Source organism: Chiloscyllium punctatum, chromosome 33 (assembly GCF_047496795.1).
Source record: "Chiloscyllium punctatum isolate Juve2018m chromosome 33, sChiPun1.3, whole genome shotgun sequence".
Taxonomy (NCBI): Eukaryota; Metazoa; Chordata; class Chondrichthyes; order Orectolobiformes; family Hemiscylliidae; genus Chiloscyllium; species Chiloscyllium punctatum.
In genome coordinates, this window is record NC_092771.1 from 9214039 (window position 1) to 9226635 (window position 12597).

The 12597-nt window shown below is 50.2% G+C and overlaps 1 protein-coding gene across 1 annotated transcript in view; it reads left to right on the forward strand.

Annotated features, from left to right (window-relative positions):
• Positions 1-12597, forward strand: part of fam169b (family with sequence similarity 169 member B) — a 43594-nt gene that overhangs the window by 13270 nt on the left and 17727 nt on the right. Inside the window, exons 4-5 of the mRNA XM_072552912.1 lie at positions 2935-3020; positions 5528-5699. Coding sequence (XP_072409013.1) covers positions 2935-3020; positions 5528-5699 — 258 coding nt within the window. The remainder of the gene's footprint in view (positions 1-2934; positions 3021-5527; positions 5700-12597) is intronic.

Genomic DNA, 12597 nt, shown 5'->3' on the forward strand with positions numbered 1-12597 from the left:
CTCCGACAGTGCGATGCTCCCTCAGCACTGACCCTCCGACAGTGCGGCACTCCCTCAGCACTGACCCTCCGACAGTGCGACACTCCCTCAGCACTGACCCTCTGACAGTGCGGCACTCCCTCAGCACTGTCTCTCTGACGGTGCGGCACTCCCTCAGCACTGTTTCTCTGACGGTGCGGCACTCCCTCAGCACTGTCTCTCTGACGGTGCGGCTCTCCCTCAGCACTGTCTCTCTGACGGTGCGGCACTCCCTCAGCACTGTCTCTCTGACAGTGTGGCACTCCCTCAGCACTGTCTCTCTGACAGTGCGACACTCCCTCAGCACTGACCCTCTGACAGTGCGGCACTCCCTCAGCACTGTCTCTCTGACAGTGCGGCACTCCCTCAGCACTGTCTCTCTGACGGTGCGGCACTCCCTCAGCACTGTCTCTCTGACGGTGCGGCACTCCCTCAGCACTGACCCTCTGACAGTGTGGCACTCCCTCAGCACTGACCCTCTGACAGTGCGGCACTCCCTCAGCACTGACCCTCTGACAGTGCGGCACTCCCTCAGCACTGACACTCTGACAGTGCGGCACTCCCTCAGCACTGTCTCTCTGACGGTGCGGCACTCCCTCAGCACTGTCTCTCTGACAGTGTGGCACTCCCTCAGCACTGTCTCTCTGACGGTGCGGCACTCCCTCAGCACTGTCTCTCTCACGGTGCGGCACTCCCTCAGCACTGACCCTCTGATAGTGCAGCACTCCCTCAGCACTGACCCTCCGACAGTGCGGCACTCCCTCAGCACTGTCTCTCTGACAGTGCGGCACTCCCTCAGCACTGTCTCTCTGACAGTGCGGCACTCCCTCAGCACTGTCTCTCTGACAGTGCGGCACTCCCTCAGCACTGTCTCTCTGACAGCGCGGCACTCTCTCAGCACTGTCTCCAAGACAGTGCGGCACTCCCTCAGCACTGTCTCTCTGACAGTGCGGCACTCCCTCAGCACTGTCTCTCTGACAGTGCGGCACTCCCTCAGCACTGTCTCTCTGACAGTGCGGCACGCCCTCAGCACTGTCTCTCTGACAGTGCGGCACTCCCTCAGCACTGTCTCTCTGACAGTGCGGCACTCCCTCAGCACTGACCCTCTGACAGTGCGGCACTCCCTCAGCACTGTCTCTCCGACAATGCGGCACTCCCTCAGCACTGTCTCTCCGACAGGGCGGCACTCCCTCAGCACTGACCCTCCAACAGTGCAGCACTCCCTCAGCACTGACCCTCCGACAGTGCGGCATTCTCTCAGCAATGACCCTGCGACAGTGTGGCACATCCTCTGCACTGACCCTCTGACAGTGCAGCACTCCCTCAGCGCTGACCCTCTAACAGTGCCGCACACCCTCAGCACTGACCCTCCGATAGTGCAGCACTCCCCCAACACTGACCTTCTGACAGTGCCCACTCCCTCAGCACTGACCCTCTGATAGTGCCGCGCTCCCTCAGCACTGACCCTCCGACAGTGCGATGCTCCCTCAGCACTGACCCTCCGACAGTGCGGCACTCCCTCAGCACTGTCTCTCTGACAGTGCGGCACTCCCTCAGCACTGTCTCTCCGACAGTGCGGCATTCTCTGAGCACTGACCCTGCGACAGTGTGGCACATCCTCTGCACTGACCCTCTGACAGTGCAGCACTCCCTCAGCGCTGACCCTTTAACAGTGCCGCACACCCTCAGCACTGACCCTCCAATAGTGCAGCACTCCCCCAACACTGACCTTCTGACAGTGCCCACTCCCTCAGCACTGAGCCTCTGATAGTGCCGCGCTCCCTCAGCACTGACCCTCCAACAGTGCGACACTCCCTCAGCACTGACCCTCTGACAGTGCGGCACTCCCTCAGCACTGTCTCTCTGACGGTGCGGCACTCCCTCAGCACTGTCTCTCTGACGGTGCGGCACTCCCTCAGCACTGTCTCTCTGACAGTGTGGCACTCCCTCAGCACTGACCCTCTGACAGTATGGCACTCCCTCAGCACTGACCCTCTGACAGTGCGGCACTCCCTCAGCACTGTCTCTCTCACGGTGCGGCACTCCCTCAGCACTGTCTCTCTGACAGTGCGGCACTCCCTCAGCACTGTCTCTCTGACAGTGCGGCACTCCCTCAGCACTGTCTCTCTGATAGTGCCCACTCCCTCAGCACTGTCTCTCTGACGGTGCGGCACTCCCTCAGCACTGTCTCTCTGACGGTGCGGCACTCCCTCAGCACTGTCTCTCTGACAGTGCGGCACTCCCTCAGCACTGTCTCTCTGACGGTGCGGCACTCCCTCAGCACTGTCTCTCTGACAGTGCGGCACTCCCTCAGTACTGTCTCTCTGACGGTGCGGCATTCCCTTCTTCCGAACTGCAGGAATGGTTTTGAAGCAGCTGCTAAAATTTGAGCTCAGTAAAAATCTGAAATGAAAACACCAGCCGAATGAAGTCCCTGTCATCACCATCGATTGTCGCTCGAAACGCATCGTCTGCTTCAATAATGTGCCTCAGGGAGGGAAATCTGCTGACTTTGCCAGGCCTGGCCTACCTGCAGTCCTCACTGACTCCTACATGTGACTCCAGACCCACAACTGAGGTCCATCTTTTGTAACGGCTGAGCCAACCACTCAATCCGAGGGTAGTTAGGGATGGTGACGACCATGTCCCCATGGATGGGGGTGGGGAATATTCCAGCCCATTCTGATTTATCCAAAAACAGGCCTTTTGCTAATCTGTAGATCACTGAACTTCACAAGGAGCTGGGCAGTGGCACCTCTTGGATCCTGTGAATCAAAGCCAGGCGCCTGAGAGTGAGTGAGACAGCAGCTTGTCCTTGTAGCTGTCTGCTCTCTCTGCACGGTTACCAAGCCTCTGAGCTCCCGTCTCTGTGGTTATTTACTGAGTGTTTAATCCACGTCCCTCTCCCCCCTGCAGTGGTGGCTGTACACCTTGCTAGACGATGGTGGTCCGTGGACGATGCTTTGAAGACCAGCGACTTGACGAGGCAGGAGCTGGTCCAGGTAAACCCCCTCCTGAGGGTGTGATCTACTCTCTGTGTGATCTGACTGCGCGAGAAGCCACTGAGTGAATGCAGCCAATCAGTGAAGCACAGAGCTGCAAGAGACCATTCAGCCCATCATGTCTGCCCCAGCTCTCCAAACAAGCGACACTCCCTGTAACCCTGCACATTCTTCCTTTTCTGATAATAATCCAGTTTCCACCAGAAAGTCTTAATGGAATCGACCTCCCCCACCCACACTGGAGAGGGTGAACTTTACCCCTCGCTGTGTAAAACCACGTCCTCATTGCTTCTTCCAAGTCTGTGCTCTCTGGTTCTCAATGCCCTTCCTGCTGGGACCAGCTTCTTCCCAAGACTCTCTGTAGACCACTCCTGATTTCCGATCCAGTTCACGATCCATGGGATCTCAGCTCCTTCCCTGCTCTGGGCTAATGGGATCTCACACCGGCCACTGGCCCCAGAACGGAGCCCCCCTCCTCCAGATCCTGACTTGGATGGAATTCCATGTCCTCCCTAAACATTCCCAAACATGGCTTCCTTCCACAGCAGGTGAGGAGGTGTCTGTTAAATAACGAATGAACTGGATTGTGGATTGCTCGTTGAGCTGGAAGATTTGATCCAGTCGTTTTGAAACAAAAATGAACCTTCCAGCTCTGCGAGCAAACCACAGTCCAGAACGTCAACCTGAGCTTCTCAAAACTCACTAACTAATGAACTAAGTAATTCATTAGTTACGGAGTCCAGTTGGTAATATGAACAGGCTGACACTGAGATTTGATCCAGTCTGAAATGTGGGCATTTTGCGCTGGAATTTGATCCGGTGTGTAATGTGGGTGGATTGACAGTGGGATTTGATCCGGTGTGTAATGTGGGTGGATTGACAGTGGGATTTGATCCGGTGTGGAATGTGGGTGGATTGACAGTGGGATTTGATCCGGTGTGGAATGTGGGCAGATTGACACTGGGATTTGATCCGGTGTGGAATGTGGGCGCATTGACGCTGGGATTTGATCCGGTATGTAATGTGGGCGGATTGACACTGGGACTTGATCCGGTGTTTAATGTGGGCGGACTGACGCTGGGATTTGATCCGGTGTGGAATGTGGGCGGATTAACGCCGGGATTTGATCTGGTATGCAATGTGGGCAGGTTGACATTGGGATTTGATCCGGTGTGGAATGTGGGTGGATTGATGCTGGGATTTGATCCGGTGTGGAATGTGGGCGGATTGACGCCGGGATTTGATCCGGTGTGTAATGTGGGCGGATTGACACTGGGATTTGATCCAGTGTTTAATGTGGGCAGATTGATGCTGGGATTTGACTCGGTGTGGAATGTAGGCAGATTGACACCAGAATTTGATCCGGTGTGGAATGTGGGCGGATTGATGCTGGGATTTGACCCGGTGTGGAATGTAGGCAGATTGACACCGGAATTTGATCCGGTGTGGAATGTGGGCGGATTGATGCTGGGATTTGACCCGGTGTGGAATGTAGGCAGATTGACACCGGAATTTGATCCGGTGTGGAATGTGGGCAGATTGACACTGGGATTTGATCCGGTGTTTAATGTGGGCAGATTGATGCTGGGATTTGACCCGGTGTGGAATGTAGGCAGATTGACACCAGAATTTTATCCGGTGTGGAATGTGGGCAGATTGACGCTGGGATTTGATCCGGTGTGGAATGTGGGCGGATTGACGCCGGGATTTGATCCGGTGTGTAATGTGGGCGGATTGACACTGGGATTTGATCCAGTGTTTAATGTGGGCGGATTGATGCTGGGATTTGACCCGGTGTGGAATGTAGGCAGATTGACACCGGAATTTGATCCGGTGTGGAATGTGGGCGGATTGATGCTGGGATTTGACCCGGTGTGGAATGTAGGCAGATTGACACCGGAATTTGATCCGGTGTGGAATGTGGGCAGATTGACACTGGGATTTGATCCGGTGTTTAATGTGGGCGCATTGACATTGGGATTTGATCCGGTGTGGAATGTGGGCAGATTGGCGCTGGGATTTGATCCGGTGTGTAATGTGGGCAGATTGACGCTGGGATTTGATCCGGTGTGGAATGTGGGCAGGTTGACATTGGGATTTGATCCGGTGTTTAATGTGGGTGGATTGATGCTGGGATTTGATCCGGTCTGTAATGTGGGCGGATTGACGCCGGGATTTGATCTGGTGTGGAATGTGGGAGGATTGATACTGGGATTTGGTCCGGTGTTTAATGTGGGCGGATTGACACTGGGATTTGATCCGGTGTGGAATGTGGGCAGATTGACGCTGGGATTTGATCCGGTGTTTAATGTGGGTGGATTGACACTGGGATTTGATCCGGTGTTTAATGTGGGCGGATTGACGCTGGGATTTGATCCGGTGTTTAATGTGGGCGGATTGACGCTGGGATTTGATCCGGTGTTTAATGTGGGCGGATTGACGCTGGGATTTGACCTAGGGTGTCTGGTTCTGGAGATGTTCTAATTGATTCTGTGTGGATTCCTCAGGTACAGTCAGTTGGTGAACGGATTGTGCTGTATCTCCTCAATCAGATAATTTACGGAAAGTGGGAGTTTGAACCGGGCAGCATTCCATTCGTTCCTCATCCTGAAAAGCAGCTCGCCAAAATCTTCTGGAAGGACAGTGAAGCTGTCGGGTTCTACACCATGAATCTGAAAGGTAACATTCCACTCTCCAACCGGGTGGCTGCTCACATCCAGGTGAGATCCACTGGATCCCTCCTCAACCTGGACACACTGACCAGATCAGAATAACACATTTAGACCACAACATCACTAATACCTCCATATCACAAGTTGCATGGGAACATATGCCCAAGGAACAGTAATAAACCATTCTGCTGTTGAACCTGCCTCTCCATTCAGTCAGGCCATGGCTGATCTGATTGTACCTTTCAATCCATATTCCCTCTCATCCCTGATAACCTTTCACCCCTCTGCCACACCAAGAATCTGTCTTCCAGCTCCGCCTTGAAATTATTGAAAAACTTTCCTTCCACCATCATTTCTGGAAGGGAATGCCAAAGTTTCATGACCCCCTCAATAAAAATAATTTGTTAACTTTGCTTTTTCAAATGCTTGCAGAAACTTTTGCTGTCTAATTTCATATTTCCAGCCAACTTTCTCCTGTACACTAATTCTTTTCGTTTGGTCATTTCTTGCAGTTTTTATAATCTGTCCAATCGCTGACCTGCCATCAGACTTTGTATAGTTACTTGTTTTTCCTTTGCATTTGATACAATCCTGAATATTTCCAGTTAGTCACGGAGAGTGGTTCGAACTTGTTGGAATGTGTCTATTCTGTCTATTCTGAAACGTCTCCCATAAGTGTCTGCCATTACAGCCTTATTGACATATCCCTTAACCAGGTTTGCCAGCCCTGCTTCCTTGTCTTCATTAAAACTTGTATTTAAATTTAAAACAAAATATCTCAGACCCACTCCGCCATCCTTCAAATGAATATAAAATGCAAATATGTTACGTTACTGCTCTCTAGGGGCACCTTCACTCTCAGATCAGGATGTGGAGGTGCCGGTGTTGGATTGGGTTGGATAGAGTCAGAAGTCATACGACACCAGGTTCTAGTCCAACAGGTTTATTTGAAATCACAAGCTTTCAGAGCACTGCTCCTTCATCCTAACTTACACCTGTCAAAGGGACAGCGCTCTGAAAGTTTGTGATTTCAAATAAACCTGTTGGACTAGAACCTGGTGTCGTGTGACTTCTGACTCTGTCCAACCCAGTCCAATACCGGCACCGACACATCATGGCCACCGTCGGTTCTGAGGAAGGGTGACTGGAACCAGAAGATTAACTCTGCTTTCTCTCCAAGGATGTTGTCAGACCTGCTGAGCTTCTCCAGCAATTTCTGATTTTGTTTGAAATTTGTGTTCTCAGATCATCTGCATTGTTTAAATGTTCCAAGCATTCAGACACGGAGTCTTTATTTTTGTCCATTTTTCATAACCTCTGATCTTATCATTTGATGTTCAGGATATCCTTTCCTGCTGTGGCCTGTTTATCATCGCCTGTATTGCTGTGGTCTGTCTATCATCTCCTGCACTGCTGTGGCCTGTCTATCATCTCCTGCACTGCTGTGGTCTTTTTATCATCGCCTGTACTGCTGTGGCCTGTTTATCATCTCCTGTATTGCTGTGGTCTGTCTATCATCTCCTGCACTGCTGTGGCCTGTTTATCATCGCCTGTATTGCTGTGGTCTGTTTATCATCGCCTGTATTGCTGTGGCCTGTTTATCATCTCCTGTACTGCTGTGGCCTGTTTATCATCTCCTGTACTACTGTGGTCTGTTTATCATCGCCTGTACTACTGTGGTCTGTTTATCATCGCCTGTACTGCTGTGGCCTGTTTATCATCGCCTGTACTGCCGTTGCCAGTTTATCATCGTCTGTACTGCTGTGGCCTGTTTATCATCTCCTGTACTTCTGTGGCCTGTTTATCATCTCCTGTACTTCTGTGGTCTGTTTATCATCTCCTGTATTGCTGTGGTCTGTTTATCATCTCCTGTACTTCTGTGGTCTGTTTATCATCTCCTGTACTGCTGTGGTCTGTTTATCATCTCCTGTACTGCTGTGGCCTGTTTATCATCGCCTGTATTGCTGTGGTCTGTTTATCATCTCCTGTACTGCTGTGGCCTGTTTATCATCTCCTGTACTGCTGTGGCCTGTTTATCATCGCCTGTACTGCTGTGGCCTGTTTATCATCGCCTGTATTGCTGTGGCCTGTTTATCATCTCCTGTACTGCTGTGGTCTGTTTATCATCGCCTGTATTATTGTGGCCTGTTTATCATCGCCTGTACTGCTGTGGCCTGTTTATCGTCGCCTGTACTGCCGTTGCCAGTTTATCATCGTCTGTACTGCTGTGGCCTGTTTATCATCGCCTGTACTGCCGTTGCCAGTTTATCATCGTCTGTACTGCTGTGGTCTGTTTATCATCTCCTGTACTGCTGTGGTCTGTTTATCATCTCCTGTACGGCTGTGGTCTGTTTATCATCTCCTGTATTGCTGTGGTCTGTTTATCATCTCCTGTATTGCTGTGGTCTGTTTATCATCGTCTGTACTGCTGTGGCCTGTTTATCATCTCCTGTACTGCTGTGGCCTGTTTATCATCTCCTGTACTGCTGTGGTCTGTTTATCATCGCCTGTACTGCTGTGGTCTGTTTATCATCGTCTGTACTGCTGTGGCCTGTTTATCATCTCCTGTATTGCTGTGGCCTGTTTATCATCGCCTGTACTGCTGTGGTCTGTTTATCATCGTCTGTACTGCTGTGGCCTGTTTATCATCTCCTGTATTGCTGTGGTCTGTTTATCATCGCCTGTATTGCTGTGGCCTGTTTATCATCTCCTGTACTGCTGTGGTCTGTTTATCATCGCCTGTACTGCTGTGGCCTGTTTATCATCTCCTGTACTGCTGTGGTCTGTTTATCATCTCCTGTACTGCTGTGGTCTGTTTATCATCGCCTGTACTGCTGTGGTCTGTTTATCATCGCCTGTACTGCTGTGGCCTGTTTATCATCGTCTGTACTGCTGTGGTCTGTTTATCATCTCCTGTACTTCTGTGGTCTGTTTATCATCTCCTGTATTGCTGTGGCCTGTTTATCATCTCCTGTACTGCTGTGGTCTGTTTATCATCGCCTGTACTGCTGTGGTCTGTTTATCATCGCCTGTACTGCTGTGGTCTGTTTATCATCGTCTGTACTGCTGTGGCCTGTTTATCATCTCCTGTACTGCTGTGGTCTGTTTATCATCTCCTGTACTGCTGTGGTCTGTTTATCATCGTCTGTATTGCTGTGGTCTGTTTATCATCTCCTGTACTGCTGTGGCCTGTTTATCATCGCCTGTACTGCTGTGGTCTGTTTATCATCGTCTGTACTGCTGTGGCCTGTTTATCATCTCCTGTATTGCTGTGGTCTGTTTATCATCTCCTGTACGGCTGTGGTCTGTTTATCATCTCCTGTACGGCTGTGGTCTGTTTATCATCGCCTGTACTGCTGTGGCCTGTTTATCATCGCCTGTACTGCCGTTGCCAGTTTATCATCGTCTGTACTGCTGTGGTCTGTTTATCATCTCCTGTACTGCTGTGGCCTGTTTATCATCGTCTGTACTGCTGTGGCCTGTTTATCATCTCCTGTACTGCTGTGGCCTGTTTATCATTGTCTGTACTGCTGTGGCCTGTTTATCATCTCCTGTATTGCTGTGGCCTGTTTATCATCGCCTGTACTGCCGTTGCCAGTTTATCATTGTCTGTACTGCTGTGGCCTGTTTATCATCTCCTGTATTGCTGTGGTCTGTTTATCATCTCCTGTACTGCTGTGGTCTGTTTATCATCGCCTGTACTGCCGTTGCCAGTTTATCATCGTCTGTACTGCTGTGGCCTGTTTATCATCTCCTGTACTGCTGTGGTCTGTTTATCATCGCCTGTACTGCCGTTGCCAGTTTATCATCGTCTGTACTGCTGTGGCCTGTTTATCATCTCCTGTACTGCTGTGGTCTGTTTATCATCGCCTGTACTGCCGTTGCCAGTTTATCATCGTCTGTACTGCTGTGGCCTGTTTATCATCTCCTGTACTGCTGTGGTCTGTTTATCATCGCCTGTACTGCCGTTGCCAGTTTATCATCGTCTGTACTGCTGTGGCCTGTTTATCATCTCCTGTATTGCTGTGGCCTGTTTATCATCTCCTGTATTGCTGTGGCCTGTTTATCATCGCCTGTACTGCTGTGGTCTGTTTATCATCTCCTGTATTGCTGTGGTCTGTTTATCATCGCCTGTACTGCTGTGGTCTGTTTATCATCGCCTGTACTGCCGTTGCCTGTTTATCATCGTCTGTACTGCTGTGGCCTGTTTATCATCTCCTGTATTGCTGTGGTCTGTTTATCATCGCCTGTATTGCTGTGGCCTGTTTATCATCTCCTGTATTGCTGTGGTCTGTTTATCATCTCCTGTACTACTGTGGCCAGTTTATCATCGTCTGTACTGCTGTGGCCTGTTTATCATCTCCTGTATTGCTGTGGCCTGTTTATCATCTCCTGTATTGCTGTGGCCTGTTTATCATCTCCTGTACTGCTGTGGCCTGTTTATCATCGTCTGTACTGCTGTGGCCTGTTTATCATCGCCTGTATTGCTGTGGTCTGTTTATCATCTCCTGTATTGCTGTGGTCTGTTTATCATCGTCTGTACTGCTGTGGCCTGTTTATCATCTCCTGTACTGCTGTGGCCTGTTTATCATCTCCTGTATTGCTGTGGCCTGTTTATCATCTCCTGTATTGCTGTGGCCTGTTTATCATCGTCTGTACTGCTGTGGCCTGTTTATCATCGCCTGTATTGCTGTGGTCTGTTTATCATCTCCTGTATTGCTGTGGCCTGTTTATCATCGCCTGTACTGCCGTTGCCAGTTTATCATCGTCTGTACTGCTGTGGTCTGTTTATCATCTCCTGTACTGCTGTGGCCTGTTTATCATCTCCTGTATTGCTGTGGTCTGTTTATCATCGCCTGTATTGCTGTGGCCTGTTTATCATCTCCTGTATTGCTGTGGTCTGTTTATCATCGCCTGTACTGCTGTGGCCTGTTTATCATCTCCTGTATTGCTGTGGTCTGTTTATCATCGCCTGTATTGCTGTGGTCTGTTTATCATCGCCTGTGCTGCCGTTGCCAGTTTATCATCGTCTGTACTGCTGTGGCCTGTTTATCATCTCCTGTATTGCTGTGGCCTGTTTATCATCGCCTGTACTGCTGTGGCCTGTTTATCATCGCCTGTATTGCTGTGGCCTGTTTATCATCTCCTGTACTGCTGTGGTCTGTTTATCATCTCCTCTACGGCTGTGGCCTGTTTATCATCGCCTGTATTATTGTGGCCTGTTTATCATCGCCTGTACTGCTGTGGCCTGTTTATCATCGCCTGTACTGCCGTTGCCAGTTTATCATCGTCTGTACTGCTGTGGCCTGTTTATCATCGCCTGTACTGCCGTTGCCTGTTTATCATCTCCTGTACTGCTGTGGTCTGTTTATCATCGCCTGTACTGCCGTTGCCAGTTTATCATCGTCTGTACTGCTGTGGCCTGTTTATCATCGCCTGTATTGCTGTGGTCTGTTTATCATCTCCTGTACTGCTGTGGCCTGTTTATCATCGCCTGTACTGCTGTGGCCTGTTTATCATCGCCTGTACTGCCGTTGCCAGTTTATCATCGTCTGTACTGCTGTGGCCTGTTTATCATCGCCTGTACTGCCGTTGCCTGTTTATCATCTCCTGTACTGCTGTGGTCTGTTTATCATCTCCTGTACTGCCGTTGCCAGTTTATCATCGTCTGTACTGCTGTGGCCTGTTTATCATCGCCTGTATTGCTGTGGTCTGTTTATCATCTCCTGTACTGCTGTGGCCTGTTTATCATCGCCTGTACTGCTGTGGCCTGTTTATCATCGCCTGTACTGCCGTTGCCTGTTTATCATCTCCTGTACTGCTGTGGCCTGTTTATCATCGCCTGTACTGCTGTGGTCTGTTTATCATCTCCTGTACTGCTGTGGCCTGTTTATCATCGTCTGTACTGCTGTGGCCTGTTTATCATCTCCTGTACTTCTGTGGCCTGTTTATCATCTCCTGTATTGCTGTGGTCTGTTTATCATCTCCTGTACTGCTGTGGCCTGTTTATCATCGCCTGTACTGCTGTGGCCTGTTTATCATCGTCTGTACTGCTGTGGCCTGTTTATCATCTCCTGTACTTCTGTGGCCTGTTTATCATCTCCTGTACTTCTGTGGTCTGTTTATCATCTCCTGTATTGCTGTGGCCTGTTTATCATCTCCTGTACTGCTGTGGCCTGTTTATCATCGCCTGTACTGCTGTGGCCTGTTTATCATCGCCTGTACTGCTGTGGCCTGTTTATCATCGCCTGTATTGCTGTGGCCTGTTTATCATCGCCTGTACTGCTGTGGCCTGTTTATCATCTCCTGTACTGCTGTGGCCTGTTTATCATCGCCTGTACTGCCGTTGCCTGTTTATCATCGCCTGTACTGCTGTGGCCTGTTTATCATCGCCTGTACTGCCGTTGCCAGTTTATCATCGTCTGTACTGCTGTGGTCTGTTTATCATCTCCTGTATTGCTGTGGTCTGTTTATCATCTCCTGTACTGCTGTGGTCTGTTTATCATCGTCTGTATTGCTGTGGCCTGTTTATCATCTCCTGTATTGCTGTGGCCTGTTTATCATCGCCTGTATTATTGTGGCCTGTTTATCATCGCCTGTACTGCTGTGGTCTGTTTATCATCTCCTGTATTGCTGTGGTCTGTTTATCATCTCCTGTACTGCTGTGGTCTGTTTATCATCTCCTGTATTGCTGTGGTCTGTTTATCATCTCCTGTACTGCTGTGGCCTGTTTATCATCGCCTGTACTGCTGTGGTCTGTTTATCATCTCCTGTATTGCTGTGGCCTGTTTATCATCTCCTGTATTGCTGTTGCCTGTTTATCATCGCCTGTATTATTGTGGCCTGTTTATCATCGCCTGTACTGCTGTGGCCTGTTTATCATCGCCTGTACTGCCGTTGCCAGT